Source organism: Emydura macquarii, unplaced genomic scaffold (genome assembly GCF_026122565.2).
Source record: "Emydura macquarii macquarii isolate MOO-44397 ecotype Brisbane River unplaced genomic scaffold, CSIRO-AGI_Emac_v2 contig_968, whole genome shotgun sequence".
Lineage (NCBI taxonomy): Eukaryota > Metazoa > Chordata > Testudines > Chelidae > Emydura > Emydura macquarii.
The window spans coordinates 10,262,382-10,278,609 of record NW_027131105.1 but is presented as its reverse complement, the minus strand read 5'-3'; the positions used below and the strand labels follow the sequence as shown (position 1 = coordinate 10,278,609).

The window sequence follows — 16,228 nt, the reverse complement described above, 5'->3', positions numbered from 1 at the left end:
CCCGTCTTTTCAGTTTACATGTGACCAGGAAATGTTGTTCATTTCTGCTGGAAGAGGAGCTGGTTTTATGAATTCCTGCTTTCGTCCACTCCAGATAAGACCAATATAATGCATATCTTGGGATGCCTATGAAGGCCACCTAGAAATTACAGCTAATATAGCCCATAGTGTCTACCTCCTAAATAAGAAAGAAAGTCTGACAAGAATATATCACACAAGTGCTTTGCAACAGGAGTCTATCCAATTCAATGTCCTGTTCCTCTGCTACAAAGCCCTAAATTGGGCTGGGGGCCCTCCCCATATCAGTGACCGTCATGTGCTCTCTCTCTCTCTCTCTCTCTCTCTCTCTGTGTGTCTGAGGGCAGCATTCATTCAGGGAATTTCAAGTGAAAGAGCCCAATATGCACCTATAAGGGGCCTTGGCCAAAGCTTTCCTGGTGACTGGTCTGTGGTTGCAATTCCATCTTCTGCAACAGTCGAGACTGAGTCCAAACTTTGCCACTTTCAGGGCATTCTGCAAGACCTACCTCTTTGATCAAGTGTTTTCCTACTGGGAGACTGGAGTCCCCCAACTCCAAATAGAGTACAACCTTAGTAATTAGAGACTGTGTAGAAGTAGGGAGTGGATTGCTGTGCTTCCCTCAGTGGGGACAATCCTATTTATATTTATATGAGATTAACCAGAGAAGACAGCACTTTAGAAATTAGTACAATAAATAATGTGAAGCACGAATTTGGCTTGCAATCTCCTGAAAGATCAACCTAACAAAATTACCTACCAAAAATCAAGCTGAGGATCATTCTGCATCACCCCAAAGTATTACAGCTAAGACAAGTAGTTGAATGGTGAGCCATTAGTGTGCATCCAAAGGCAGAATTTGGCCCTCACAATGTTACCTTGTATCATCAGCATTTGGAGAGGTTTGATATTTTTTGACTGTGCAGATTGAAGGCCCCTCTTCATGACAGATGCATAACAGTGAGTATGTGACCTTAAAGGAGCTCTTTATACCAGATTTCACATTCCTTTGAACACTTTATTGCAGCTTTAATTATATGGCAGTTATAGGCCATTAGCCCATTTGCTATTATAAATGCCAGAGTGTGAAGGGTTATTTTATTTCTAAAGAAGTTAACAGTGAGATAAGTCAATATATTACCATGTGAAATATGAGTTTTCAATCAAATGTCATTTGAAGTGTCAATGCATTTGGAAAAAATGCAGTCCAATATTTTTAGTATCCATACAAATATGTTTGTCATTCTCACTGAGGAAGGCACCAGCTCTGTGTTCCCATGCAACAAAATCCTGTCAGCACAGCTAATCCCTATGGATGTCAGAAGAATAAGCCCCAGAAGAGCAAACAAGTGCACTGTCAAAACCATGTCATCAACATGCAGGCCTGTTTGTAGTAATATTACACACTCCATTGCCTCCTATCACACCCAGGAAAACCAGAATCCATGTTCAGAGTCATCTGATCTTGAGGAATTGACACAGCATGGCTAACAATCCCACAGAATTCAGGAACTACATTGGATTTTTAAAAGGCAGCTTTATTTTTGTGCCTTGGATTTGAAGCAGATTAAATAATAGAAAAGGGTAGGCTATCAGGTCATGATTTGTATGCTACAGCTGTCCAGTTTGAGTTGACAGACACTCTTTGCATGGCCTGTTGACTGAAAAAGAAAGGCAGAGAAAACCTATGAGAGTAATAGGTGGACAGTCAAAAAAGGAGTCTGACAGAGAAAAAAAATGAATGAAATAACAATCAAAACTGATGGAGTTACTCACTAGAACAAACAGTTGAGCTCCTTTGTAAACTACAGTTTTCTAAAATGAAGGCATAAAGGAAACCGGACTAGTTCATAGTCCTGACCCACACTTCAAGTTGTAATATAGCGTAAATTACTCTTCTAATTGAACTTGGACTAAACCTTCTGCAAGCAGGACAAGTGAACAACCATGAAAGGTGAGCTATAATTTAGTTTTTCGACCTATAGTGAAGCAATTTTACTTTGTAAAGAAATATAGCCTTTGCCAACCAGTGTCTATTTTTAACTTTACAGTGTAAGTTGTTGTATTCTTGTTTATGAAGCTAACTGTTGCAGAACAGCATAATTCTACAGAATGTCTTTCTTACCTTGCCTGAATGAACACAGAATTCAGGCATTATAGCAAAATTTTCAAATACAGTTTCCTTTAGAGTGTAAATTAATAAGTGGTTTGCAAGGTAAAGTGTAGTCACAGAAATCCAAACCTTTAATTTACAGATTTAATGTGTTCAATAGTGAAATCTCATTCTGTTATTCTTTTAAGATAGTGTTCTCTGTAACTAATTAATGTTTGAGTTCTACAAGTCAATAGGCAGTGCATCCTTTATTTTCCAGCACTTTTAAATGGTAATTGACTACAAGCTTTTCTACTTTGAAATAACAGATAATATTAATGATATGATGCACCACAAAGAAAATGTTTAAAAGGATTTATCCATCTATTGCTCTGATTCTCATGAGCCAAAATAATTCCTATGGGATCATCATCCAAGACTCCCCAATATATCTTCATTATTCCATTGTATGCATATTAACATAGCTTTAGACAGTGTGATGTTTTTAAAGGAATAGCATTAACCACATATGACAGGTACGAGGTATTATTACTTCAGTCAAAGCCAACTTGATCACTGTCAGAAGCCATGGGAATAGATAATAATTTAAAATATTAAATATTGAGTACTCCTGTGACCTCATTGATCTCATTTAGCATTTTAACAACTCTACTTGACAAATGTTTGCTTCGTGGATAGAAGTTTAAATCTTTGGAAATTAAAACTGGCATTCAGTTAAGGGAATTTCAATTAATAGGCATAAACATGGGTGGATATTTTAAAGAACAGACTTTACAAAATCTGACTTACTGGAAACTTCTGTTAAATTCTTTATATTGAAGCCTTTGAAAATTATTTTTTCTGTAAAAGAACACAAGCTTAATTCTTTAAGGTGCAACGTGAAATTTTAAAAAAGTGACTAAACAGGGACTGTGCTTGTAACTTTAACATACGGTGGCTCAGAATCACTATCACCATAGAAAGATAAACATTACAATTTAATATCTTTGGGAACTGTAGGGGATTTTTTCATTCCTATAGGTACGCATCAGCTAGAAATTCATTATATATTTATGGCAAAGGGCTAAGCTTGCTAAAAGTTTTTTCCGTTTAAGAAAAAGTCATGGAAAACAGCTCAGTTTAAAAGTAGAGAAAAATTGTCTTTAGTCATATAATATAAGGTTTTCCAAATTTTATCTACTATTCATACTATTCTGATGTACCGAACTGTGAAATAAATGTGCATTATTGATCATTACCAAAATATATATCTTTTGTCTATGCTAGCAATGTGTGTATACCAAAAGACATAAATTATAAATTAGTTTAACCACATTATCACTTATTTTTTACTTCTTGAACAGGTGACTTGCTTTTAGCTTTAAGTATCATTGTACTAATACATACGGTATGTGGATGCCCCGAAAAGTGCGTATGTCATCCGACTTCAAAGACCGTGGACTGCAGGAATCAAGGACTTCTTGAAATTCCCTCCCACTTACCTCCTGAAACTCTAATATTACAGTTGCAGAATAACCATATTTGGAGAGTCAGTCAAAATGAATTCACTGAAACCCCTTTGCTCAAAAATTTAGACTTGTCTAATAATTCTGTTTCAAATTTGTCATCGGGTGCTTTCCAAGGACTACAATACCTACAGGTTCTAAACCTAACCAAGAATTTGATTCATTACATAGAACACAAGACTTTCAGTTCCCTCCCTCAACTAAAAGAACTGGATTTGTCATCCAACAGTATATTAAATTTGCCTGAAACTCTAGGAAATAATACAGGGAATATAACTTTATTATCTGTAAAGTATAATAAGCTTCAGAGACTGGACAGAATTCTGCTGGAATCCCTCCCAAACCTGAAAGTTGTTCTTTTCAAAAATAATCCCTGGCAATGCAACTGTCATATCATTGCCCTTAAACTGTGGCTGGAGAGCTTTTTATACAGAGGTAAGTAATTTTCTCTATTTGAAATACTGCACATAAAGAAAATGACCTCACATATAACTGACTTGTCCTGGCCACTATGGCCTTGATACCAGAAAGCACTTAAGCAGATACTTAACTCTATCTCTGGTCTCGACTAGAGCTGGGTAAATAATTGATTTTTCAGATTGCTGGAAGTTCAAGAAAATAAACTCAATTTGGCAAATCAAATGAAACATGTAGCTTGACCCCAAACATTTTGTCTCTAGGCTTTCAAAAAAAAAACTCAGTTAAAAAAAAAAAAGAGGACGAAGAAGAGGTGGAGATAATGGTTGTGGTGCCAGTGCCCCCATTATAGCTTTTAGCCCAGTAGCTAGTGCACTCACCTAGGATGTGGGAGACCAGGTTTGAATATCCCCACTCTAGAGCAGGGATTTGAACCCCCCCAGGTGAGTGCCCACCAGACTATTGGCTATTCTGGGGTAGGTCTCTCTCAGTCTCTCCTGGTGAATCTGTTTCCCTTTGTATAAATAACTATTCATTCGAGTAGGGACTTGAAGTTGGGTCTGCCCCCTTCCAGGTGAGTGCCCTGACCACTGGGCTAAAACTTATGGATACCACCACCACTGCATCCTCCAGACATTTTGTGAATCTAACCTGAAAACAATTTTTCTGGCCAAAACTATTTGGTGAATTCATGTCAAATTCGGGAATAGTTTATGGTTAATTGACACTGCATTTTTTGGTGAATAAACTATTTATTCAAAAAATTCTTAAGGATCACACTTAAGAATGTGCTTATGTACCATCCTAAATAGGGATGCTTTCCTAAATTGAGGCCTATAAATATTGCACATAAGCTTCTGTTTTGATAAACTATACTGTAGAAAGTCTATCTTTCCCTTAAATAATTCAGCCAATACTACTTTTTCTGCAACCTAACCTACTGTATGCAAGCATTAAAATAGTAGTACAGAAAATCTGCATGTGGGTATCACTACCACTTTTGGATGCTTAAGCAATGTGTAGGAATCTGATTTCAGGTATATTTAAATTAGGCTACACATTCCTGGATGGCTCTTGTCTTTTAATAACATAATTGCTATTTACAAGTATAAAATAATGTATCTTGGGAAAATTTACACCTGCCTAGCTAACATATCATTCAAAATACCTAGCTGAAAAGGTTTCAGATTTATCAACAGCTTCTTTACAGAAACACACCATACCACGGTATAGAAAAAAAATAACTTTATATGTAGTTTAAAAGCAGCACAAAATTGTTTGGCCATATCTCCACCTGCATTTAAGCACTTCTATTTATAAATCCATTAGTTAGTCTTTGTAAAGAGAAAATAAAGATTTAACTTTGATTTGTAAGTCAGAAGTTGTCTCTCTGCTTTTGAATGGCATTGCAATGCTTTGTTCTGAGCAGCTTTAGAATCCAAAATGATTAATTAAAAGAAAAAAAGCATTTTTAATCCTAAAATGTATGGGGATTTTAGATTATCTGTTTGATATTCACTGTAGACAGTGAAAGGCATTAACATTAAAGGAAGACCTGGCTCTCATTACTATGGGAGCTAGTCAGACTTTGAGAAATCAAAAGAACAAGACAATCCTATTTTCTTTAAATTAAATGTTGATGACTGAATGTGATACAAATATTTCCTTGGTTTCCTATCTGTATATAGGTCAATATATTGGCATGGTACAACACAACAGCTCATGTGAAGATGCTCTATGTCTTGTGTTTGCCTTCTGAAGCACAATTGCTATTCAGTATCCATTGATTGCCTTCACTTATAGTTACATAGGCAGGAATCTTGAAGATGAGATTTGATTTGTGAACCAAAGGGTGGAAGGCTGAAGAGATGAGAATGAAAGGAAATCTGTGATGTGGTAACCCACGACAGATTGTCCTTTGCTGTGCCTAAGTAGAGTTTTTTTATTGATTCAGGAAACATAAGAGTTATTGTGAAACTAACCAACTAATCTCCAGTCCTTATTTTTCCTTCTAATTAATTACTTTTAAGTGAATTTGTGCAAGAATAACTTAAAACCTTGCAAGAATAACTTTAAAAACCTTACAATTTGGTTACCAGAAATGTTTAAGTTCATATATACACTTCCTTCTTAAAATGAAATGTATATAACTGACAATGTATATATCCAATTAGCAAATTGGTAACAAATAGTCAAGTCTCCAAACATTGGGCCAGCTCCCCAACATGTCCAGTGTGGACGAAAGCATTATTTATTGTCTACCCGGACCCAATTGGTTAGCACAAGGGGAATCCACCACAGAGATCAAGCCATTGCAGATGGACACAATTTAAAGCAGACTTGAGACTCTTCTAAATTGTGCTGGAGGCCAAACCAGCTCCCAGACAGTTCTAGGAGTGGGAAACTGGATGATGGTGTAATAGCACCTCCACAGCCATCTATGCTAGGAGTAGCACTGGCACAGAGAAGGATCAGGTCCATTGGATCCATGTTAAAGCATATATATTTAATTTAGTTCCATCAATACAAGATACCTAGTAATGCTAGGTAACAGGTGGAAGGTGGTATCAGTTATAGAAAATAATCAGCAAAATTAAACCAGGCTTTTAAGCCAGTAGTGATATACAAGTACAGTGGAACTTATCAAAATCTTCAACTGGCTGAGCTGATAGACTGGGTCTGTAATTTAACTGATAAAAATTAGTCTCCTAAGGACTCTCTCTCCCTGGGTTAAAATCATAATATTTTCTGGACTTCTAAATTATTAAGTTATTTCTTTCAGACTTCAGGCTTTTGTTACATTTTGCTGGACCTATTTCCTTGAACAAATATTAGCAGTGGTTCTGAATTCTGTATGCAGAAAAAGGTAATGATCCAAGATAAGCATATCAAATTATCTTAATTATTGTGCCAGCAGCACAGCTTCTTTAGTATATCTCAGAAACACAGCCATTGTTTGGCAATTCAAGTGATTTTTCTTTCCTTTTCATCATTGTTTCACACAAATTTGCATAAATTACAAAAAATGAAGTGAAATGTAACACACAAACCCATTTTAACAACCAGCATCGGAGGAAGTCAAGATATTCTGTACTCTAATATTTCTCTAGTATTATTCTTGTGTGTCTTGTACTAACGAAAATGAGTTATGCTCCTGTAACAGGGTAACTGGCCTCTTAAATGAAACTGGGCTCAGCTCTTGTGTTCCAGTCAAGTGCATGCTAGTTTGGTGTAATGAGGTGGGTGAGGCTGGCCCTAGGGAGTTATAAATGAGAGTTCAGAACCCAGAGTCCAGAACACTGAAAGAGAAAGTTTAGAAAGGGAGATAAAGTCCTGAGAATAAAGAGAGCTCATAGGAGGGGATGTCCCTGAAGGAGGGAGCAGTGAGAGTTCAATGATTAAGCAGTGGAGCCAGATCAGTGCTGGTGAAAGCAGAATGCAGGGAGGCAGTCAGGAGGTCACCTACAAGCTTCCCCACACCCTAAAGCCGTGGTCAGAGAGGGTTGGAGAGGGCTGAAGACTGAGAGCAGCAGAGGGAGATGCCTGCTGGCTCTTGAAGGTGGATAGCTAAAGCCAAAGTGCCAGAGAGGGCTGAAGGCTGGGGAATGATGGAGGGGTGATCTCATTGGTGTCTCCAGGCAAGATCTGGAACCTTATCTGGAGAAGAAAGCAGGGCAGAGAAACACCTCAGTAAGAGAGGTTGGAGGGAGGTGTAGTGAGAGATGCTGAGAGCTGGAGTGTGTTGAGAGATGCTGGAGCTGACACTAAAAGGATAGGGGAGGTAACTTACCTGTAACTGAAGGTTATTCAAGATGTGAGGTTCCTATCCATACTCCACTGAGAGTTATGCGCATGTGCCATCTGCCCAGAGCTGGAGCTTCAAAGTGGTCCTGTCCATCGGTCCATGAATGCACCCTTACACCACCTCACGGCTAGGAGGAGGGTGCGAGAAAGATGACAGAACCATGGAACGGAGGACTGATGTGCTGAATGAGGCATCCATTGTGGAATAATGCACTAGAGCATAATGGGAAGAAAAGGTGTGTACCGAACTCCACATGGCTGCCTTACAGATATCTGCTAGGGGCACATCATGGAGCACGATGGTAGTTGATACTTGCGCTCTCGTGGAATGGGCCCATATTCCACCTGGTGGGGACCATTCAAATAATTGATAGCAGAGTGTAATGCACCCTGAGGCCCACTGTGAGATTCTCTGAAAAGAGATGGCCTGCCCCTTAAGTCTCCCTGCTATGGCAACAAATAGCCTAGGAGACTTCCAGAATGGCTTCATCCTTTGTAGGTAAAAGGCCAGGGCCCTACATGCATCGAGGGAGTGAAGCCACTGGTCCCCATTTGAGGTGTGTGGTTTAGGAAAGAAAAAGGGTACTTGTATGGGTTGGTTGAGGTGGAAGTGGGAAACCACTTTTGGTAGAAATTTGGAATGCAGGCGCAGTGAAACTTTGTCCTTATGGAACGTGGTGAAAGGGGGGTTTGCCATCATGGCCCCCAGCTCGCCAGCCTTCCTTGCAGAGGTAACAGCAACCAGGAAAGCAACCATCATGGAAAGAAGTGAGAGAGCAGGAGGCCAAAGGTTCAAAGGGAGAGTTCATTAATTATATAAGGACTAGGCTGAGGTCCCACTGGGAGAGGGCAGGCAAGTACATACAAGGCCCTTCCAGAATCGGGCAATGAAGGGATGGATAAAACTGAAAGCCCCTCCACTGAGGAAAGTGCTAATAGCCGCTGCATGCACCCTGATTGAGCTTAGAGCGAGCCCTGAGGCCTTTAGATGGAGGAAATCATCGAAGGGCATTGGGATACCCACAGCCCTGTTGGGCCCAAGAAGTGAAATGCATCCATTTTGCTTGATGGGATCATCTTGTGGAGTTCCTTCCTGCTATTGGAGAGGACATCTCGTATAGCCAATGAACACTTCTGTATTAGCAGAGGCATCCATCCAAAAAACAAGCTGTCATGTGAAGTGTCCATAGATTGGAGTGCCAGAGTCTGCCGCTATGTTGTGTGAGCAGTTCCATAAATGTTGGAAGAGGAGAGGAGAATGCTTCAACATGCCGAGAAGAGGAGGAAACCAGAACTGACAATGCCAGAATGGAGTGATCAGGATGACCGTTGCCCTTTCCATCAGTTTGTGAAGGACATGTGGCAAGAGTGGTAGGAAAAGGAAGGTATAGTTGATTCAATCCAACCAGTAGATGACCAGATTGTCACCCTGTGATTGGGCACATAGTCCTCCCTTGAGTAGTACTGAAGGCACTTGGTGTTGGTGTGAGATGCAAATAGGTCCCTAATCAGAGTTTTTCAGCCACCAAATATGACCACAATTATCATGTCATGCAACTCCCATTTGTGGTCAACTGCAAAGTCCCTGCTGAGAGCATTAGCAGTCATGTTCTGGGTTCCTGGCAGGTAGACTGCCAACAAAAGGATATGATGTGAAATGCACCATTTCCAGAGCTGTATTACTTCCACACACAGCGTTGGAGACCTTGTGCCCCTTGCTTGTTTATGTAGTAAACTGTAGTGGTTTTGTCTGACATGACAAGAACATGATGAGAACAGACAGCTAGTAAAAACACATGGCATTCCTTGTGTACTGCACGAAGCACCAGGATGTTGATGTGCATCCTGGCTTCCAGAACAGTCCAAGTGCCTTGTGTCATTTGATCTTCCATGTGGGCATCTCAGCTGTTGAGCCACGTGTCCGTTATGCTCAGGGACAATGGAAGGAAGGGCATTCCAGAGCAAACTTGGAGCAGGTCTGTCCACCATAGAAGGGAAGAGATGACTTCTGGTGGAATGGTAATGGAATGGGTCAGTGCATGGGGTAGTAGACTCCCTGCAATCATAGCTGTAGACAGCGGAAGTTCAGGCGAGCAAATGCTGTAACGTATGTGCATGTTGCCATGTGTCCAAGGAAGAAAAGGCAAGTTCTGGCTGGGACTGAGGGACTGGAAGTCACTAAGGTGATCAGGTCAAGTAAGCTCTGAAACCTGTCTTTTGGCACATAAGTGTGTGTGGAGGTTGCATCGATGTGAGCTCCTATGAATTCCAGGGACCGTGTAGGAAAAGTTAATTTTTCAACATCGATGCTCACTCCTAGGGAGGAAAGGAATAGGACATTAACTCCTGAGCTTCCTTTCTGGACCATGCCACCAGCAGCCACCCATCTAGGTAAGGGAACACAAGGACTCCTTGTCTTCAGAGGTGAGCCACAACCACAGAGAAAACCTTTGTGAAGACCCATGGGCAATGGAAAGTCCAAATGGGTGAACCTTGTATTGGAAGTTCTGAGGACCAACCATGAATCTCAGGAACAGTCTGTGGGTCTTGTGGATGTTGCTATGGAAGTAGGCATCTTGCATATCGAGATTCGTGAACCACATGCCTTTTTCTAGCAAGGGAATGATGGCTGCAAGAGTGACATACGGAACTTTGGATTGCGAATGGAACGGTTGATGCATTGGAGATCCAAGATTGGTCTCCATCCCCCTTCTTCTTAGATACCAGAAAATAGTTGGAATAGAACCTTGAGCTTTGAAAGGCAGTGGGGACTGGCTCCATTGCTCCTCTCTGCAGGAAGGAATCCACCTCTAGGGACAGAATACTGTCATGAGAATTATCCTTGGGACAGGATCTGGGTGGGAGGTGTATAGGAGGCAGCATCACAAACTCGATGGTGCAGCAATGTCAAATGACATCCAAGACCAATTTGTCCATTGTTATCACTCTCCATGCTGGTAGAAAGAGTTTGAGAAGGCCCCCGAAAGAAGTGGCTGGCATGGGCACTGCGATGCAAAGTGGTTAACGGCTATCTAGCTGCACTCAGAAATATTGCTTACGTGAAGATTGTGTGTGTTGCATGGAGGACTGCATCATCGGAATGGGTGGATGGGTGTTTCTATGGAGGTTTGTAGGCAGTAGAACTGGGGCCATGAGCTCTGCTATGGCCAATGTAGCAGATGCTGCTGTTGCAGCGGTGGTGACCAAGGAGTTGAATATGAGTGGCTCCTGGGCTGAGCTAAGGTCGCCAGAACAGAAGTGATGGACGATGCATAATATCCAGATCCTCAGACTCAAGAGGAACCAGAGTCCTGTACAAATCATAGTGCCAATGGAGCTAAAGGAACAGGGTGTGTTATAGGATGGGGTTCTCTCAATAGGTGAGGAGTACTGAAACACATAGAGAACCTCTTCCTTTCCAGGGAGAACAGTTCATGAGGCCCAAGAGCACTTCTGAATCTTCCCAGAGTCAACAGCACCTAGTCAATGGACGGACGGGATCAGACTCTGGACCAACAATTCACAGGATGCACGCAGAGCCAATTCAAGAGGGGTATGCAGATCTGGAACTGGCAGGTCCAGCGAGCAATGCGGCTTATTGTTGATCTTGTGGGACTTTGAATATGACACTGCTCCATGGCCAGAGCTTGTGGATGGTGCAGTATCTCTCTTAGACCTAGAGGAAGACTTTCTGCCATGCTTCCATGACTCATGGCTAGGCCCTGCCATGGGGTCCATAGAACTGATGCCGGTACAGCTGGACTGAGGCTCCGCAATAAGAGGTGCACTCTTGAACTGTTCAGGCCAATGTATGGGGGAGGGGGCAGGGAGGAAGGGAGTTCCCTGACCAGGATGAGGTGCTTCTTAGGATGGAAGTCTCTGCCTTCCAATGTACAAGCAGAGCAGAGGCAGATACTGCACCTGGATGTGGCGTGGACTTCCCCCAAACAGTACAGGCAGCGTTGGTGCTTGTTGCTGAGAGGAAACAAGTGAGGGTAGGAAGTGCAGATTTTGAATCCTGGCCTCTTTGGCATAATCCAGTACCTGGACCTGGGTGCAGGAGGGGAGCGGGGATTGTTGGCAGTAAACCACAGAAGTGGTGTCCCAAGTCCTTAATCATACAAAACTTTGAGAAACAAGAAAATTACTACAAAAACAAAAATCTTGACTATATACCATACCCAGACCTGGGTGCTATGTGTTGGAGTGGAGAGGGGTGGCGATTGCTTGGCAGGAAACTGCCGAAGCGGCATCCCCAGTCCTTAAGCCTACAAAATTTCTAAAAACAATACTACTACTACAAAAAGAGCAAGAGTCCTGACTATGTATGAAAATAAAAACAGTTTTTCTAAAAAGTTTGGAAAATGCATCACATCAAGGGCAAGACGACAGCAGAAGCTTCAACTCGGACCATGCAGCGGTGAGAAGGAACTGAAGATGCAGTTGGTTTGCCCCACCCTTTCTCGCCTTGGGTGAAATCATGAGGCAGTGCAAGGGCACGTGCGCGGATCGACAGATGTGACTACTTTGAAATGCTCCAGCTCCGGGCACATGTGTATAATCCTCAGTGGAATACAGATCGGGACCACCACTCAGAGAAGAATAAAATAATTTTTTAACTGCATGCAATTCAAGCAATTGATTCTTGTTGCATATACTTAAATAATTATACAGAATGCTTTAGTCAAGGTAGAATTCTAGTTTTCCATTTCAACACAACCTTTTCAGTCACTCATAACCATGGAAGGATCAGAGCTGCAGAATTTTGATCTTCATCCATATCCACATTGAAAATGTCCATGTTTGGAAGTATTTGGATCTAGGCTTTTGGTTTGACCTATTAGAGATCAGAACTTCAGCTGCTAGGCTCTGATTCATCTTGGAACATCAGTATTTGTGGAGAAGGTGGCCTTAGGAATTTGGTTTGGGCCCATCTTTACTCACCACCTAAAACTAATTATTTTTTAGATAAAATTTCTATGCGTGACAACAGCAAAAAGATGGAGGGAGGGGAAATTTGAGCTGACTTGATTCAGTTGTTTTTGAATTATTCAAACATGAAAACATCCTGTGATTCTAGCCATGCCCAATAGCTATGGGGCCATGATATGTAGGATGGTAAGGGAACTGAGTGCTGAAACGTGCTCTAATGCACTAGGGACTGATCCCACCCTGCTGCTTGAGCAGGAGTGAAAAGGCTCCTTACTCCATTCCCCCAACACCAAGTTCATCCATTCAGCAAAGAGCAGGAACTAGCCCTGAAGGTTGCATGCGGCACTCGTTACTTGCAGGTTTAAACTAATGTAAATGGTGGATTCTCTGTAACTTCAAGTCTTTAAATCATGACTTGAGGACTTCAGTAAATCAACAAGAGGTTATCAGTCTATTACAGGAGTGGATGGGCGAGGTTCTGTGGCCTGAATTGTGCAGGTCAGACTAGATGATCCTGATGGTCCTTCTGGCCATAAAATCTATGAATCTCTAATAAAATACACAGGATATGCCATATGGACAAGTTAGAAATTAGAAAGATCAACTGCTTTACTTTTCTGACTTTTGTATGGAGAATATTGGTTCTTGCACATAATATGAATGGTATCATACTTTTATAAACCATGCCAAAAAATCAGAGCATATAGAATATTTTATTTTCACAATTTGCATCATGGCAAATGCTAGCACATAGTGTCAGAACCATCACTACTTCATGGAATATTTCTGTGAATGCTAATGGAAAATGTTTACAAAAGATATATTGTTTCCATTTATGTTTATAAAAAAAAAGTAGTGGTAAGAATTTGACTGGTAACAATATCTCTTTGTTTTCATTTATGGCTTTTTTTCCTGCCTGTTTTTATACCACTGAAGGAAGGGGGTTGTTTTGTTTTACTATAACATTGATAAAGTATGGGTAAGTTTACTCCTAATGAATTAGTGGTTACAAGTCATTGCTTATTTGAGTGTATAAAAGTGTTATAATCCTAGTCTTTAACTAATTGGAAACACACAAAAATAATATATGATTGTAAATTCTTTTAAAAGTAGAAAAATGAAGCAGTTTATAAATTATATTGGACTTCTTTTAGTTTTTACATACAGAAAATTCAGAAAGCCAAAGATCTCAAGACCTTAATTTGTTCTTTTCAGGAGGAATAAGTGATGGCATTATATGCTCAACACCAGAAAATCGGAAGGGAAAGGACCTCCTCAAAGTTCCTTATGAGATGTATGGGGCATGCCCTCCTACAGCTGCTCATGCTCATCTGGCTAATGTTCATCACCATAACTCTGAGTACAGAAGTTCTCTGAAGCACATCCATCATGATGAAAATGGAGAGAGTAGCCATTCAGACTGTGAACCTAAACCAAAACCAAGGCCAGTTAGCTTGCGTCACGCAATTGCCACTGTAGTAATAACTGGAGTTGTCTGTGGAATTGTGTGTCTAATGATGTTGGCAGCTGCTGTATATGGTTGTACCTATGCTGCAATTACTGCTAAATACCACAGAGAACAGTTGGCCCCAGCAACAGAGCAGGGGAGTCCTGAGGAAAAAGAGCCATTCGATAGTTCCTTGGCTTAAGTTACTTTTGTCTTTGGTTTCACTCAAGTCAGACTCCTTATTTCAATCAGAAGCCTAGTGTTGAGTAAGACTGATTTATTTGTTACTCCTGTATTTTGCTTTTTCACATTAAAAAAGTTTCTGTAAAATAGACATTCATTCCTGGGAAGCAACTTATGTTCAGAGGTTAAATAGATGAAATAAATATATTATTTATTCTTTGTGCATGCATGCATTCTGGAGTTTTACATGAGTATGTGAGTTTGAGATTAATTAAATCTTCATGTAATCACTTTCAAATATTCTGTTATGCATTAACTAGTCCTTTGTATACCATTAGTACAATACCTGGCAATTAGAGACAGTCACTAGCCATCACAAGTAAGCTTTCTGGAATGGAAAATACAAAACAATTTTAAGTGGCTCAGTAAAGCTTGCGTAATATGTATCTAGGGAACATATGACAGACCAGCAACAGTTCATATTAAATAATACAACTGGCCAAATCATTCACTGCAAGTAACTGACCCAACAATTTTTGGCATTTAAAAAAACAATAATTTGCAAATAAATTTTTTCCACTATTCAACCTGCTCTACTAGATAAAACATTTTAATGTTGCATCCATGATGCAGTTTATGCGATGGAAAATCCATAATTAGCTATAGCAGTTCAGTTCTAGGCCATGTCCAAAGGCAGAAATATCTTTCTCAGGAAGCAGTAAAGAGGAGTGGCGAAGATGGGGCAAGATGAAAGAGAAGGAGGACTGGTTAACATGGCTACATTGTGGTATTCTGATACAAGGATTTGGAAAAGGACATTGATAGAAGCAAAATAAAATATAGATATAAAAGCCACCCTTTACTCTGCTACAAAGGACTAATACACATATCCACCTCAGACACTTCTGATGGTCTTAATTCATAAAACTTCCATTTGGCAACTCTCAACATAGGAATAAAATAATGGATTTGGTACTGAAATTAATACAATTGTGTGTTTATACACTGTTACTCTCTCTCTTACATTTGGCTAGATTTCTCCTAGGGTCTGCCATAGCAGAGAGTTCCAGTATCAGAAAGTTTGCTATAAAAGGAAGTAGCAGCCACAAAATCCACAAAAACACCAGAAAACTAGAAGGGAAAGGATATTCTTAAACTGAAGAAACATTTTTCAAATAAAATATTTGGCTAGGGAGTTCACTGCATTATTTAACTGTAGAATTAGATTATTATAATACATAGGTCTAGATTTTTTAGCGTTCATTTTATTTTCAGAATTAGTATTTTGTTTAAAAAAAAAAAAAAAGAACAGGATTTTTTTTTTAAGCTAGGGCAGTGATGCAGGGATATTGGATGGAATTTTACCATAAGTGCACAAAATCAAGAGCCTGAGTGCCAAACCAAAGTCAAAGGCCTTTACCTAAGGGAATTACAAGGGAGCTTGGAAACACACACACACAACCCAAATTTAGGGCCCAGGGCACCCGTGCAATCAAACTGCAGATTGAAAGTTGAAAGATGCAAAAGCTCCGACTGACTTCAGTGGAGGCCGGATTTCACTCATAGCGCTCCCAGTAAACTGGGACTCAGCAATGGCACTCGAAGTACAAATACGCTCAGACTTCTAAGAGCTTGTCCACCAAAAGACAGACCAGACTTGACATTCCTGATATTTCTAAGTAAAACAAGAAGCAGAACCTCTGCTCACCCCTTAAAATAACTAAACCAACCTACCAAAACCTTTTAGATCCTCTTCCTAAAAAAGCAAAAAAAAGACACAAAAATGATTTTTAAATATTTTTTCAGGT

The 16,228-nt window shown here is 40.3% G+C and overlaps 2 protein-coding genes across 2 annotated transcripts in view; one reads left to right on the top strand and one right to left on the bottom strand.

Moving 5' to 3' along the window:
• The window catches only part of CACNA2D3 (calcium voltage-gated channel auxiliary subunit alpha2delta 3), a 665,237-nt gene that overhangs the window by 84,469 nt on the left and 564,540 nt on the right, over positions 1 to 16,228 (bottom strand). The gene's annotated exons all lie outside the window — the stretch shown is intronic.
• On the top strand, positions 1,967 to 14,655 carry LRTM1 (leucine rich repeats and transmembrane domains 1). Its single transcript, XM_067544405.1, has 3 exons — positions 1,967 to 1,973; positions 3,476 to 4,072; positions 14,006 to 14,655. The coding sequence occupies exons 1-3, from the start codon at positions 1,967 to 1,969 to the stop codon at positions 14,437 to 14,439; spliced, it is 1,038 nt and encodes a 345-aa protein (XP_067400506.1). The 3' UTR covers positions 14,440 to 14,655.

Coding starts and splice junctions, on each gene's coding strand:
- LRTM1 (XM_067544405.1), top strand. Junction 4,073..14,005: donor GGAGAGCTTTTTATACAGAG/GTAAGTAATTTT, acceptor TGTTCTTTTCAG/GAGGAATAAGTGATGGCATT.